The 16,780-nt window shown below is 38.4% G+C and overlaps 1 protein-coding gene across 1 annotated transcript in view; it reads right to left on the reverse strand.

Moving 5' to 3' along the window:
* The window catches only part of cemip2 (cell migration inducing hyaluronidase 2), a 30,862-nt gene extending 14,672 nt beyond the window's left edge, over positions 1-16,190 (reverse strand). Inside the window, exons 1-8 of the mRNA XM_028033855.1 lie at positions 15,870-16,190; positions 10,252-10,604; positions 10,019-10,159; positions 9,366-9,933; positions 5,490-5,659; positions 3,739-3,930; positions 2,699-2,868; positions 860-1,072 (exon numbers count right to left, since the gene is read on the reverse strand). Coding sequence (XP_027889656.1) covers positions 860-1,072; positions 2,699-2,868; positions 3,739-3,930; positions 5,490-5,659; positions 9,366-9,933; positions 10,019-10,159; positions 10,252-10,585 — 1,788 coding nt within the window. The 5' untranslated portion in view covers positions 10,586-10,604; positions 15,870-16,190. The remainder of the gene's footprint in view (positions 1-859; positions 1,073-2,698; positions 2,869-3,738; positions 3,931-5,489; positions 5,660-9,365; positions 9,934-10,018; positions 10,160-10,251; positions 10,605-15,869) is intronic.
* Positions 16,191-16,780: the final 590 nt, after the last annotated feature.

Raw genomic sequence — 16,780 nt, forward strand, 5'->3', positions numbered from 1 at the left:
ACAAGTAAATGCTGAAATATAAGGCCTACGTTTTAATTCACACATTGAAGTAGACACTTTTGGAGCCACAGTTTACTGTTATTCAAGTCTTCTGGGTGTTACTTCCAGCTTTTCACATCTAGATATCAACATTTTTGCTCTTTCTTCAGTGAAAAATGGTTCAGGCTCAGTCTTACCAAAGATTCTCATTTAGGTTTGGACTTTGAGCCATTCAAACATGTGGCTATACTTTGACCTAAATTATTACCTTATAGTTCTGCTGACATGCTAAGGTCCAGTATTCTGCTAGATGATGAGCCCTAGTCTTCAACACCTTAAAAAGATTTTCATCCAAGACTGACCTGAATTTAGATCCCACAATTTTTCCATGAACTTTGACCAGCTTCCCTCTCACTCATGAAGAAAAGCAACACCACAGCATGATACTGCCGTCAGCATGCTACATAGTCGAGATGCTCAAGATAAATTACACAATCTGGCAAATCCTATTTACTTGTGAGGTGACTTACTGGATGGTTGCACTGAATTCTATGTGGTAATACCAGAGTAAAAAGAGTAAAAATGAATTAAGTTGTGTAGCATTTTCCTTTCCCTTCACAATCATGGGCTACTTTGTTTTGGTCCATCACATAAAAAAACCCCAAAAATTCACTGACCTTGTGGTTGTAAGGGGATAATGTAGAAAGTTTCACCAGGTATCGACACTTTTGCAAGGAACTGTATTTAACTATCTAAACTCTCCAGTTACCAACAAGCCTTTAAATTAATATGGTATTTGGTGAGTATCCTATTTCTGCATCTCATTTTGATGCATTCATGCAACCATAAACGTATTGTGTTAACCAGTTATTTTACTAACCAGAAGCCCATTGGTAGCATGGATGGTGAGGCAGCGTGAGAAAGAGTGGTGGATGGAAAGTCCATCCACGTATGTTGGCTCGTTGTAGCCCCCCCTTTGGTCCACGTCCCCACACATGTGAAAGTGAAGCGGGTAGCTGCCCATTACTGCTTGCTGGCCCATGTTCTTTAACTCCACGTGGGACAGATGCACTGATGAGAAGTTACTGAGAATCTGGGTTGGTGGAAAAGGAAAGCACAAGACAGGCTGAAGAGAAGGTCAAGCAACAAAGACACAATTTTGAAATTTTGCATTGATTATTAGTCATCCTCAGCAGAAATTTGTATTGGGCTCACTGGGAGATCTTTCGTGGGTACAGAAAGAGTCTGGTTCTTGTTAAGGAAGTATTGGGGCCTTACTTCCTTATTAAAGGAAGGATTGGCCCCAATACACACATGCCTTATTGACTGCATTGCCCGCTCTATTAGACTTACACAAACACACAAGCACAAAATGTAGCTTCAAGCCAGGGCAAGACCAATACATACATTATACACAGACATACATATGCGTGCATACCAGGCCATAAAGAGTACCGCAGAGATTAACTTTGCATCTGGGTGTTGCAACAATGGGGAATGCAAATCTCTTAAGAAGCAAATGTATAGATACATTTTGTAATTCATGAAATTAAATAAAATTTGGTATTACATTTGTTTGGATTTCCTTAAATATAACAATGTGTGCTGCAGGACTGATAAAATCTCTCACAACACATGGCCAAATTAAGCCACATCAGTTTACACAACCAAGTTTCCTGAGAGCTTGTCAAGTTTTGTTGTTTGCTTAATTTGATTTACCCATTTTACTCTTGTTTTGAGCTGGGATCTTTGTGCTAATGATTGTGTGGTAACATCTATATTGTTGTTGTAAAGGCTGTATTTTATTCTACAGTACATTCAAACTGTGAAGGCTTGGAAGTGACGGGATGCTTTCTGGATATCATGACAGTTTTGAGTTCATTTTCACAAAACGGTCAAGGTTTAGCATCAGATAGAGTTTTCAAGACCGGTTCTCCTCCCCATTCAGAAGTACCACCTCTCTGACTTTGAAGTTAACTCAGAATTGCAGCACTGACAGGATGTCTTTGAAGCAAATGAGGAACAGAGGTTTGTACATCATTTTTAAACCGGTTGCTCTAAAGCTGACTGGCTATTTTTATTGTGATTCTATGGTTGTAATAGAGAGGTCTTATAATCAATCCCAGCCCACTGGTTTTGTTGTACTTAGCAATTTTGGCTAAAGCACATCTATATTTAGACATCTACAAAACATAATGCTCCATTTACAAGTTTGCTGAACTTTTACTTTTGGACTAATTGCATACCGATTGTGGCCTAGTTATGTAGGAACAATTTAGTCATTGTTCAGAGGCATTTTCAAGTAAAAAAAATAAAGAAGCTCAATACAAAGTCTGAGAAATGCCATAATGTATTCATGAAAGATATCTTAATCTAAATTATACTGATGTCATATACAGGTTACTACGGGACTGTCTGCAGTGTTTAGATTTTAAATACTCAGAGTTTTCAGAAGGTGACATATGGCAGATCAGATATAATATAAAATGCAGAATAAGATGAAAACTTGCACAAAGAATCCGATATGCACTATCTAAACTGTAGATATACAGTAAACATCTCTATTCATTTTTGAAGATTTACAGTGGCAGAATCTAAACACAGTTTAACATCTCAGCATAAACACAGACTCTTTCAGAGGAGGCAAAGTTCTGTTACAACAATAAATATTTACGACAATACAAACACAGGATTCTGTTATAAAATTACAAACACAAACCTTGATGTGGCCACCAAAGGTGTCATGGTTAAAGAACTGGCAAAGGTTGTCCCCATAGCAAGAGTTTTCCATTTCTCCATAGATGAGAATGTTTCTAGAGAGCAGAGCCACTTCGGCCCGCATGTCGACTCCATCGATGATCTCACCAACATGGTTGTACCGAGGCTTCCCTAAACAGCATAAACTTTTTTTTAAAAAAGAGTCACAATTGTACTCGCAAATCACAATTTGGCACCTAATGTCTGTTGTGGGTGTCATGTCTGTTGTCAAAATCCCCCAAAATGACAGGGGAATAAAAAGGCAACAGCTTCTACACCTCATTCTGTCAGTGACAGGAAGTTTGATTTGCTAATCTTACTACACACCCTCAAACAAAACATCCAAGTAATAAAATAAACATAAAACAACAAATATTCAGCTTTTTAAAAAGCAGACCGTATATATAATTTAAAGAAAACAGCTGAAGATCATCATGCTTAGCAGGTGTAACATTTGCTCAGCCTGTCCTCCAAGGAACCATATAACACTAGGCATATAATATACACCCTTTTCCAGAAATGGCGTGAATGTTTATTGACCAGACAGGAATGACATAAGAAGGCATGGCTGATAGAGGGCTTAGCTGTGATGAACAGCAGAGAATGTAGGAACGCATGAACTGAAATGTGTCCAGATTTCTAAAATCCCTGCAGTCATCATGAGATAAAATTTCCAGTAGAATGTAAGCTGATAATCTCTTTTCAACTTCTAAAAACCTTACATCAACCCAACAGCTGGAAAAGAAATTAGATTCCATTGTACCTGGTGATTTCCAGAGTGACATGTAATAATCTCATTTAAAGGAATTACTGAAGAGCACGAGCTTCTCGGTGGCACCTATTTTGACTCAAAACCATTCATTACATCGTCAGTATTTAGAAGCTATACCTGAGCTTTTTTCTACCTTTTATCATGAAATATACATGTTTAGAACAAAAATGCTAAACCGTAACGAAAGTTTCACTTATGTTTGCAGAAAACAGTGCTGGCTGTTGTCTCACCTTGTACCCTGACCTGCCTGCTGGTACACTGAGGGCAGGGTAACAGGGTGAACTCCTCAGCCTGGTGCATGGAGTAGTCTGTACTGGCAACCACTATGTTGTCGCCTGGTTTCCAGGTTGGCTGGACTTCATCTTGGAGGTTTAGGACCACCTGGTCTGCAGAGTCTACCAGGAACCCCATGGTAGGGTAGCCTGTTGGGTGTGAGACAGAAAGTACGAGTCATTATTAGAGCTGCAAAAATATGCTAAATTGTAATAGTCGTGTCAATGTGTAAAAAATGGCAATTGAAAGGAATGCAATACTTTGGAGACAATTTTAGTTCAGTGGCTAAGAATTCACTTTGGATGCCATCAATACATTTAGGCTGGTCGATAGACTTGCATTGCCCTGTAAAAAAAATGTTCTGATGCAGATTTTAGATGATAAAACTCGCAAAATAAAAAGGAGAGGGGAAGTTATCAGAAGTTTTAAAAATATCACTGCAATTAAATATTTTTTGAAAAACCTAGTCATTGTGTGGACTCATTTCACGCGAGAATGAGTAAAAAAAACCCCACTAACTATTTAAACAATTGAAATGTAAAAGTCTATTCAGACTTGAAACCAGATAAGAAGTTTCCATCCAATTTCACTAAGTTTAAGACATTTTGCCTAAAAAGAAAAAGTTAGCAGCTTGAAAAAAAGGATACATTCAATGTGTTTTAACTGCAATTAAGATTATAATAGTATACTGTACATTTAAAAATGTCCACTATAAAACAATATGTCAGATGTTGTTTTATAGTGTTAAGGAGACAGAACAGCACAATAATGGAAAGTCAAAAAGAAAGCAGAAAACAGGACATAAACTGATTTGGCTATTAGATTTGTAAAGCTGGAACCAGTCAGATTTGTTCCTTAATGCTGAGTGGAGTTGTTCTGTGTTCAATTAGTAAAGCATTAAGAAAGAAACCAAACCACAGTTTTAAGAAGTTTTAGTCTCTTGAAAGTTGTGCTGGTGTTGCAAAAATAAAAAATAAAAAAATTGTGTTGTTAATGTTACACATTCACATTCAAATTCTCCTGAAAAAGGATTAGAAAGAGTATCGTCTTGACTTTTGAATATGTGGCACCCAAACTCTAGCTCGAGAAATATTCCAAATATATCTGGAATGTATTTGGAAACGTCATCCAAAATCTAACAGACAGCTGAGATAGTTTAATGTTGCGAAAGGTATTTTTCAGTTGAGCCCAAAGGATCTTTGGTTCAAAGATTATTAGTTCACATAGAAGTTTTCTCAGACAGAAATCCTGGGAGGCTGCTGGGAAATACAGGAATCAAGGTTCTCATCAAATCATTTTTACTACTTTTTAAGTTTTTTTATCTTCATAGCTCAACAAGACTTTAAAATATATAGCAAAAAATTCAAAGCTGAGAGGATCTGGACAATCTAAATATCCTCATCTGTATTAGGAATTTTTCTCTGACATACGATACAGTAAAAGGAAATGAAAATAAGTTCAGAGGGGAAAAAAATCACATTCCAGAGACTAGAGTTTCCATAACAACTGTGGTTAAATTACCATTACTCAAATCTTGGCATCTGAATTATTCAGCATTCACGGATATATTGTGGAGCAATCTATATAGAAATACTTTCCACAATCAGATACATCTGCAGAAAGAGAGACACTTGACAATAGGCCTATTATTATATTTGTAATCAAATACATTTACGTGACTTTTGCACTGGCAAAAGTTGGCTCTCACCATTCTTCCACTCGCTGTAGGCAGACACAGAGAAATCCACTCCTTCCACAGTGGTGAAGTTGCGAGTTGCAAGAGCTCTTCCACCTGTGTTGAGGTTTTCGTGTTCTCTCACATCCTCTGAGCATGACTCGTTGCCACCTCCGACCACAGAAACCAACGCCCACGCCTGCCTGAAAAAGAAACCGTGCCAGAAAATGACGAGTTTCATATTTCCATTGGAAAACAATAATGATGATGCTGCACTTTGTTTAAATCCCAAAACTGAAAATCTACTGCATAAGTAACCCAGTGAATACATAAAACAGGAACAAAACCAGCAGATGGACTGCCTCACTAAATCACCTCCTGTGGAAATTTCACACTTAACCTCAAGCAGCATGGATACTACACCTCTTTACTTCTCCAACAGACTGGATTTCCAAATAAAATCATGCTTTTGTGTGTGCAGAGATTGCCCTTCCTGTGGCAATCTCTGTTGCTTGTGAGAATTTTTCTGCCATATTTTTCTTTCCCCTCAATTTTTCTTTAATATGTTTAATTCAGCACTCTAAACATGAATCTTCTTGAGTAAGGATGAGTCATGATCTTATGACTTATTGTGAAGCAGACAATCATTAACACATGATTGTGTTAATAGCTGTGGAGTCAGATCCCCTACATTTTGTGAATTATGTAAATTCTGTAATAGTGGAAAAACATTATTTTAGGTTTTAATTTTTTTTAAGCCAAAATCATTCAATTTAATCAGAACATTAAAAAATATATCAATTGAAGCAATGGTTAAAATATTAACAGCTGAAGCAACACTAAGAAGCATCAGAATGAGAAAACAGATTCAAATTCAGAAAAATTAAGTGTCTGACTATGTCAATTGCAAAAGGAATCCGAGTGATGATGAGTCACAGAATGATGTAAATTTCTTCCATTGAGACATAAAAATCCCCTGATTCTTCAAAGAGATTAGCATCACGCAGCACATATAAATCAACGATAAATAGATTATTCTACTCAAGGTCACAACAAGGGATCTTACAAGCTGAAAATGAACTCAAAGCATTTGAGTGGAGGAGATTTAGGGTGTGAATATTAATGAGTACTGGGTGTACTTCTGAAAGCATATGATCTAAATCAAAGTTCAGCTGCTGATTAAAGACCATTTTTCTGAACATTTTAGTGCTTCATCATCATTAACACACATTGACCAAACCCCAACATAACCATTGCATGCTAAGCCCATGTAATAAAACTTTTCTAGTCATTCATTTGGACAACAAGACAGGTGATATCAGCAGACTGGTTGCAGTGAACAATCTGACATCTTACAGTAGGCTCAACATTTCATTCTCCAAATGCAACCTGATGAACCTCAAATTCACCAAATACAAACTGCAGGTCAAATTAAAATGCCTCTTTAAAAGGGAAAATATTTTTTTAAATGAATCAACATTTTTGTAAGAAATTGAGAGATTCACCACCAAATTAAGGACTTCCAGGCAGTAAATAGGATCCTTTGTTTCTTATTCCCATCACTAGCTTGATGCCAACAACTACATTGTTTCCATTGATCATAAAATGTGCAGAGGTGAATTAACAACAGACCAACATAAACATATCTTTATCCATGTGTGAGTGTGCTACTCCTAGACAAAGACTGAAGACAGAGGTCAATTGAGACAGGAAGGCCAGCTGACGTACATTAAACCAACCTGGGAGAACTCTAATGGATTTGGGAAAGGCGACTATTTGTTATGCTTTCGCCATGAACATGATGTCCAAGTCAAGAGTTTGGATACACCCTGCCCTTTCAAAATGAATGCGTTTATGTGTACACAACTGAATGAGGTCATAAGGTGTTCAAGCTATTAAATGCTGTGGCACTAAAGAGTTTAAAGGTTTACAGAAAGCTTCACCTCATTTGGTTCTTCTAACAACAATCTCTGCAGTTTTTCAACAAACCCATAAACTGAACCTTTCATATGTTCAATATAACTGAAGAAAAAGAAACACACACCATCTCAGTTTAAGATCAAAACAAGACACTTCACACAATAACCTGAAAAAAATACAGGTGTAATGTTTACTACTGTCAAATCCAAAGCAAGCTGTACTGGAAAAAAGAAAGAAAGAAAAAAAAATACTACAGTAGCATGAAAAAGCATTTTCTTCTCTTACAGATGTTTTGTGCTTTTGCTTTTGTCACACTTAAATGTTTCACATCAAACTAATGCTAAAATATAAAACATAGCTTAAGCTGAACCCCCAAAAATGTACTTATTTATTAAGGGGAAGAGCTGGGATTAATACATTTTTAAAAACCAAGTTCAATTTTCATAGTCATAACCTGGCCCAATTACTGTCATATCTGTAGAATCAAGAAATTTCTTTAATAGAACCTGTCTGTCAACATGAAGTAGGCTAAAAGATCTCACGATGCCGTTGAGCCAAAGAAATAAAAATAAAAAGTTACTTTGATCTATCAGTCTTGAAAGTCTGACAAAACTTATCCGCAAGTAGAAACAACACAGAAATGTAGTGAATGTGTGAATTGTGTTACATCCTCCTTACAACTAACAAAGCAACCAAAAAATGAAGGTTTTAAAGTGGCTTAGCCAAAGTCTGGAATTGAATCTTATTGAGATGCTGCGACATGATCTTAAATAGGTTGCTAATCATCAAAATGCCTCCATTGTATCCAAATTAAAGACAATTTTAGAATTGTCTTTAATTCAGCCGTAATGGAGTCATTTCAATCAACCCTGAAAAGAGAGGACTGAAATTCCTTCACCATGATGAAAAAGACTCAGTATTATTACAATAGTTATCATAAAAATTGTTACCATGGGTGATTCAACCAGTGATTAGGTTTAGGGAGTAATCGCTTATTTCACATAGGGCCAGGTTGGTATGGGTAGTTTTTTTTCCACTTCATGAACAGCTTTTTATATTTACTGATAGAAAATATTTTTTGCTAATAATCTTAAAAATGTAGATGTAGAAAATAAAAAAAAACTGAAGAAGCGTGTTAGGGAGTATACACGTTGTCAGAGCTCTATATGGAAAAATTAAACTACTGCTAGTAAATAAGCACCTCTAAGAATAAACATGAATTATGTGACTCATGTAAACTACTCTAAAGTGGGAGTGGGTTTAAGGGGAATATGGTCAGAAACCGCAATACTCTGGCACTCACCTCCAAATGTGAAATGTGACACTGAAGGCATCTGAGAACCTCAGCATGTCCAATAGCAAATCACACAGTTATGGGAAACGATGACCTTGTACATACTTGGACTTGAGTGATAGTAACAAGATATCTGCCACTGAAAGCTAATTTAAAACCCATCAACTCCTGCTGGCAGAACTACAGACAATGCCCATTTCTCTTTCTGTTCTTCTGAGATAATAACCATATGGAACACAGAATTCCCTGAATTGCCAGATTTTGTGCAAATGCTCCAACCTCTGACCTGAACCCTTTTGTCCTGTGTGCGCTTCCTTTTTCTGGTGCAGTGTGATACAGCAGGAAGGCTCAGGAAACAGGAAGACAAGTAACTGGGAAAGATTCAAGTGAAAGGGGGCATCATTTTTTCCACTGAGGATATGCGTGGAACAAAATGTTGGTCCTCTACGTAGAGAGGCTTCAAAAGTGGAAGCGTTTACTTTAACTGTCAAAGAAAAAAAACAATCACTTTCTTTATCAGGCCCAGGAGACTGAGAGTAAACAAGACACTCCTAAAGACGTTTCCACTCCACACTCATTGGAGAAGCAAAGGTCTTTGTGAACACTTGCCAACACATAATTTCAAAAAGCTTAAAAGCCAATAAGACTCCCACAGGAGGAATCAGATATGAACTGTGCTGGTAATGTGTTGTTACCTGTATTTAAGATCATTGGCAAATTGGCTGCCAAGCACCTCTTTGAAGGCATTCTTGGTTTCTTCCACCAAGTTCTTGACAGCAGAGTCCCCAACAGCCAGTGCGACTATGCGACCCGCCGGCAGGGAGCGGAGCAGCTGAGTGAGTTTCCGACTGTCATCCTGGGATTCGTGGGTGTCAAAGCGCTCGGCGTTAAGCAAAGCAGATGTGTCCTGGTCGAACACCCGGAAGTTGATCCCTCGGCTGAAGTTTTTCTGGAAGGCATAACCCCCGGTGGAAAGTCCGGATGCGGGGATGCTTCGGGTCAGCAGAGACCAGGAAACACGTTCTGTGCCATGTAGCTCTAGAGTTCCGCCGCCCATGACACCGATGAACTTGCGGCCCATGACAGGGACTTTGGGGACAGCTTTGTTGTCTGAGCGACCCAAGAGGACGATTGTGGCATGAGACCGGTAGCGACATTTGGGTGAACCGATATGAAGGGCCCCACCATCTTCTATGAGGATGTGATGTGTTCTCAAAGTTATGTTTCTGGTTCCATCCGTATTGTCAGCAAACACTACACGACCTGTGAGAAATCAAATAAAATGCGTCTTAAAAATAAAATTGCTTGCTGAAGAAAGCAAAACATTATGCAAATATCACAATCTCACCTCCTGATTGGATGGTAAGTGAACGGAAGGTGGCAGAAGATTCCAGTCTATACAAATCCCCTCTACGGATAAGAATATCCTTGTTTGGTTGATGACCTGGATTCCAGTTGCTCAGGGACAAGTGGTGGTCTGGACAGTTCTCTGTGAGTACAACCAATCACAATTAGAAACCAAAACAGTAGGAAGTTGACATATTTTGAGAAAACCCAAAAAAGAAAACCTGTAATACTAACCATCTAATACACTTCCACTTGTGGAACTGAGGACAAGTATAAGGGTAAAAAGGAAAGCCCCCAGCGAGACTCCGCAGAGGATAAGAGTGTTTTTCCTTTGCCATATGTTCAGAGAAGGACCCCTGCGCCGACTTTCCACCGACAGGCTGGGCGTAGTTCGTTGCTCCAGTCGCAGGCCATGTGGCTTCAACGGCGGAGGTGGTGGAGCTTTGGCAGGTGGAGGCGAGTGGACTGGAGCCACCCGACCGGGAATGTAACCTGGACACCTCTGATGGTTGCTGTGAGACGGAGCCACAAATGCGGGGATGCGGCCTGGGCAATCACTCGTCGGCATGGTATTCCTGTCCGCTTATCTGAGGACGGAAACAAAGAAGAACAAGAGAGAGCATTAGAGTGAGGAAAAATATATTTCCTGATTTCAGGTCTACTTATGACATTCAACTGTAAACTGATAGAAAAAGTGTAAACCATTAAGTGAACTGAAATATTTTGAAAATAATTATTTTAGAAAAAACAAGTGTTGTTAGTCGTATGAACAATTAATAATTCTTACACTCTACAGGTTAGAGAAAAAAAGTTGTTAAAAAAATCAGGCTATGAAATGGAGGAATAAACAGAGTTCAAAAAGAGAAGGTCAAAGTAGAGGTAGACATAAGAAAAACAGACATTAGAAGTGAGTAGGAAAACAGTAGGAGGTAAAGGACCCTAGGGGGTGTCAGTTAAGGGCTAGGAAAATCAGAGAATCCCCCACTAACCACTAAGTTTGAGGGCTAAAGGTTAATATACTTGGACTTGATTTTTAAAATGCAAGGTAATTTGTCACATCAGCGCCAAACTTCTTCTTGGATGATTTGTCTTGAGCAGGATGACACTGGCTGCTCTTGTCAGCATTAATGGATCACAACATAACAGAGCATTCCAAACACCAAAACACAGCCAAACAGATGGCACCAATTACTGCGGGGAAGAGGGAGAGCGCTTCAGCTGGAGCTCGACTGTTCTGCATAAATGAAGAACGTAACGCCAAGAAACTGAGGCCACGGATAGGTACACATCTTTATCATCATCATCTTAAAATAATGTCCTAAGGAATTTAATTCCTCTAGAATAGTCTAACTCCTATTCCAAAACTTTCCGCAAATATTTTTTGGAGAGCCCCTCATTTGTTCCCAGAGATGAGGCGGGACAGCCTTATTAGTGTGCAAATGGGCTTTTGCCAGATTATGAGACATGCAAACATAAAGAGGTCAAATGGGCAGAAGCAAACACTTAGCATACACTGGATGTACAAAATATGTACACAAACCCCAATTAAAATGTCAAGTTCTTGTGGTTTGGGAAAAAAAGAAGATAAATATTTTGCTGAACTTTCTCCACCTTTAATGTCATCTGTAAACTTCAAATGAAAAAAGATCTGAGATCTTTCAAGAGGAAAACGAGGAAACAAAAAAACAAAAATATATTGGTCCCATAAGTGTGCATCTCAAGGAGACATAGCTGTGTTCAGAAATAATCATCCCATTCAAACCCATGTTAGGCAGCAATCAATACACATATGCTATCATTTAAAGTCTCATTAATCTTGACTAAACTTTAGCTGTTCTTCCAGGCGTATCCTGACAATTTCTTAGTCAAAATCATGATCCCTCAGAAATTCTAAAAAGATTTAAACATACAAATACATTTTAAAGGCATGAGATAGAAAACAGTAAAAAGATTTACAATCAAATAAAGCAAACATAGCACAATCATGACCTTACAAAGAACTGGACATTCCTCTAACATTCAGGTGAAAACTGGTCAGTGAGTGCACCAAGAGGCCCGCAAGTAATAGTAACTGAGCTGCAAGAAACGTATTCAAGTAACGGTCGTGTACTACATGTGATAAGAATCTCATGTTCTGGGAATGTCCGTTTGGGGTAAGGTAGCTAGAAGGAAACCCATTATGAAGAATAACATACAAGCGTTACAAAATTTCATAAAAAGTCCTCCAAAACACATCTTATGATGGTAAAAAACCAAACTGAACATCTTTGGGACATTTCAAAAGGGAATGTATGGCCTAAAAAGCAAAACTAAACAAAAAGCATATCAACTTCATGCTTTGGAACCTTTTTCATACAGATGTAACTAGGTTCTTAGTCAAGACGCAAGCAGTAATTGCCCTGTCAATGCTGCAACAGAACCTTCAGACTTCTGCTAGAAAGCTGAGGGTGAACTGCATCTTTCACAATGACTAATGGGCCCAACACCAAATCAACAAAAGAGTGGCTATGCAAGAAAAAGGTTATGGTTTCAGTCAGAAAAGCCTAACCAGACTCCAAACCAGAATCAGATTGAAGAATCGTTGGTGTGATCTGAAAAAGGCTAAGCACAGAAGATGCCCTGGCAAAATCGCAGTTAAAGTGATTTAATTTAATTTTTTTTTTTTTTTAAATGGATGAAAGTTGTCAAGTTCCTTTTGGAATCTATGCTCTTAGATCACTTTTATTTTTACATAAAAAACAGCAGTTTAATATTGGTAAGATGTTACTTTTCCACTCTACTTGGAGTTCAAGAATATGTACTCTTTCACTAAACACTACAACCACTTTCCCTCTTTTCCTATACTTATACCGAGACTAGCAATCTAAACACTGTGAATAAACAAAGTCATCTGTGCTTCAAGAAGCTTCTAATTAGTATGTGTTAAGTATACAGCAGATACAATTTTCTGTTTCTCAGGAAGGAAAATCAGAAGTAATGTTATCTACTATGTTCGGTCACTAGTTGCAGTTTATCCTTGAAAGAAGACAAAGATGAGTGTTTTTTCCTGTTGAACAAGCTACTTATCAAAGTTAATACATACAAATCCATTGTAAAGAAGGTTGTATCTTACAACTTGATGAGTAGGACAGTCAAAGATAAATGTAGATGTGAATATATGAGGGAGATTTGACTTATTACACAATCACAGGTGCACTTGCTCACACTAGAAAAAAATTAAATTGTCCAAAATGCTAAAAGTCACAGAGTGATGGAAGCACAGCTGAGAAAGAGAGGAAAGTAGAAAATAGGCGTTTATTGCAACTAACATCATAATCACAATGTTTATCAATACAACCGGCATTGCAAAGTTTTCTAATATCGGAGTCCTAAAAGAGAGCAGGAAAGCTCTCTCTACTGACAATCGAAAACTGCCGCAATGAAATCTAGAAAGGCTGTATCACGCTGACCGATTAGCACACACACGCAAACAAAAAAAAAAAAAGCCATTGTCTTGATGAGCAAATTAGTCATCGTTTTGCTCAAGAGCAACAAACAAACCTCTTCAAGTCCTCAACAAAGCAGTTCACAATAAAGGGCAAGTAAGACAATAGCCCTGTGATTTATGCGAGCCACGAAATACACTAAGCATAACACTCTCTGGCTTATCTACGTCAACGTTCCCCTTGCAACATGTATAAAACATTTATTGTACATATGAAGAATCATCCATCTTACGTATAGCGGGGCTGTCAGAGACAGAGGGACAATGATGGCACTTTGTTTTGGATGTACACTCTCTCAAGCCTAAGGATCCCATCATAATGTGTATTTTCTTCCCACTAATTAATTTACATGGACTGTAAAACACATCTGGGTAACGAAATATGGATAGTCACTACAAGACTTTGTAAAAATGGAAGTTAAAAAATAAACAAACAAACAAATAAATACAACCTTTCCTTTTATGTACTTGGTAGGATGGCATCATATGAGGTACAAAAGTCGAGTTGATTGTCTGGCATTAGTGAAAACTAGGACTGCACAAAATCATGAGGCCATGGCAGATGAAAGATAATGTCCTACCAGATACTGCACCCAAGCAGGCATTTGCAGTTGTGAAATTTGCTCACATTGGCATTGTGACTTGATATGTTGTACAGCACCAGTGAACACACTATGATGGATGAACGGCTTTAAGCAGATTTCTACATAGATTGTGAAACATTTGGAATATTGAGGTTTTAAGCGTTGTGTTTGACCCAGAGTTCAACTTCTAGAGTTACAATTGTCTTCAAAACTTAAATAGCTTCAAATAGTAAATATTCTTGTTAGAATTTTTCAATCTACTGGTAATTGGTGTTTGTACATTTTGATTTAATTTAATCCTTTTCCACTTCCATTTACTACCCACAAACAACTCATTTAATATCCATGTACTTAAGCCATTGCAAATCATTTTAGTTTTGTAGTCAACTAGTTTCATGCATTTACAGTGTGGCATTTTTTTGTGTTTGGCTACCTCACAGCATGGAATTAAGATGCATTATTTTAGGGGTTGAATAATTGCATTAACAGAACATGCCTACAACTTTTAACATTTCATTTGTGAAGCAAACAAAACACCCAGTACGCTTTGGATCATCGTCCCGTTGGATGGTGAACCTTCGTCCCGGTTTCAAAGCACCGACAGAATGAAACAGGTTTTGTTCACAAATATCCCTGTATTTATCACCATTTATCTCCCCCTTGATTCATACCAGCTCCCCAGTCCTTGCTGCTGGAACACATCGCCACAGCATAACGCTGCCACCACCTTATGGGTATGGTGTTCTTGGAATGATGAGATGTGTTGATTTTGACATAGTGGCTTTCATGATGGGCAAAACTTCAAATTTGATCTCCTCTGACCAAAGTACTTTCTTCCACACATTTGGGGCGTTTCCTAGATGCCTTTTTGGAAAACTGTGCATCTTTAAAAAAAATTTAAAAAACATTAAATAGTCAGTTTTCAAAGCATTGGAGAGGGGTAAAATGAACACCACCCATTCATTATAAAACATTTCTGAAATCTATGCACAGCTTTCACCTGCACCTCGTTTTTGCTGAAGCCATTAGACAAGCAACGACGTTAGACAAGGAAATTGGTTTGAAAATATAATATGAAAATCAGCATGAAAACACCCTAGACGTGGTATTAATACAGCAGATCAGCTGCCTCTTGTGATCTCACCATAGATACATTAATCAGAGGTTTGCACAGCTCCGGGCGGAACAGCTCACCGCTAATATTTATCTGATTTAAACGTTACTGAACATCAAGCAGATGTGAGTGGAGGGTGGGGGGTCACTGAGAGCCAGAGACCGACGGACAAAAGCATTCCTCAGCTGCAAAAGTCTCTCTCTGGATGTCTACTGGTGGCATACTTAGTGTTTGCCACCATGTGTTTCCTCGCTGTAACTGGGTCTGCGCTGTCACCGCTCTTTGACACGAGATGCGTTTTAGTGATGGGGTTAGTTGCATATACTTCTATAAATGGGGAGTCACAACTTATATGATTGGCTTTGGCTAACGTGACACTTCCCGCAATAAAGTAGGCAGCTGAGTTATGTTGGGGTAAAACCGAGAGCTTTGCTAACTGATGCATCGCAAAAGAGGAACCATTAAAAAAAAAAAAAAAAAAAAAAAAAACGCTGTGTGAGGCAAAAGAAATCTTTATTTCCAAAATTTACTAGTAGCTATGAGTGTGGGACACGTAGCAACACGCTGTTTAGTTGTCACCTCTTGGCGAAGTTTAAAAGGTATTAGGAAGTACCAATCCCCTGAGAAAAAATAATGATAAACAAAAACAACCGTGAACTAAAAGGCTCACCCGGTGAATCCTCTTCCACCCCCAATGGTTGACGGACGGACACAGACACAATGTAGACTGCCGTGTAGACGGTGAGGTCAACCGCTGGTGGTGAGGCTGTCCTGCTGCTTCACCGCTCTGTCCATTCGCTCTCAGGCGAACCGATATAAGAAGCAAAACACCCGGTTCTGACGAGAAGAGTGAAAAACTTATCTGCCAAGGAAGTTTACTGGGTTTGCTTCCCTCTATATATATTCCTTTTCCACATGTTTTTTTTTTTCTTCCGCTGATAGGCTGTCTTTCGTCCGTCGGTCAGCCTCCAACACCACCAAGAGAGAGCAGGCGCGGCTTGGAGAGAAAGGAAGTTGTGGTGCGTTTAAGGGCTATCGGAAAAACTGCACACAATAGGAAGAACGTGATTTATGGACTTAAGTGCTGTACTTAAACGCCAATTTCATGGTTACTCCTGTCAGATATTTTCAAACGTCTCTTTTTCCTCCTTCCATTGTATTTTTTTTTTATATATCTGTTTTAACCTTACAGTTCTAAATGAATGGGTAGACTGTAGCATGCCCTGGTTGACACTGGATGAGAGGTCAGTGTGGATGTTTGGATGGTTTCCCATTCCATCATAGGACCAGCTCACACAGACACACAGAGATAAGCATGCACTGCTGAGCTCACAGAACCAAAGTGGCGAAAGTTTTAAATAACAAAGTTACATACTGGTGGACAACATGCAAACTGGCCTACCTAAAGTTCAAACCTGAAGCTTGTCTTATGTGGGCAGTCGACTGAAGGCAGCAGTGTGCCTAAAAATATACAAAAGTCATTATTTCCCATAAAATAATGGACAAAGCCATTATTTTATGGGAATAATGTCCATTATTTGGACAGAATAATGAGAATATTTTATTCCCATTATTTTAAAC

The sequence above is a fragment of the Xiphophorus couchianus genome, chromosome 12 (genome assembly GCF_001444195.1).
Source record: "Xiphophorus couchianus chromosome 12, X_couchianus-1.0, whole genome shotgun sequence".
Classification (NCBI taxonomy): Eukaryota; Metazoa; Chordata; class Actinopteri; order Cyprinodontiformes; family Poeciliidae; genus Xiphophorus; species Xiphophorus couchianus.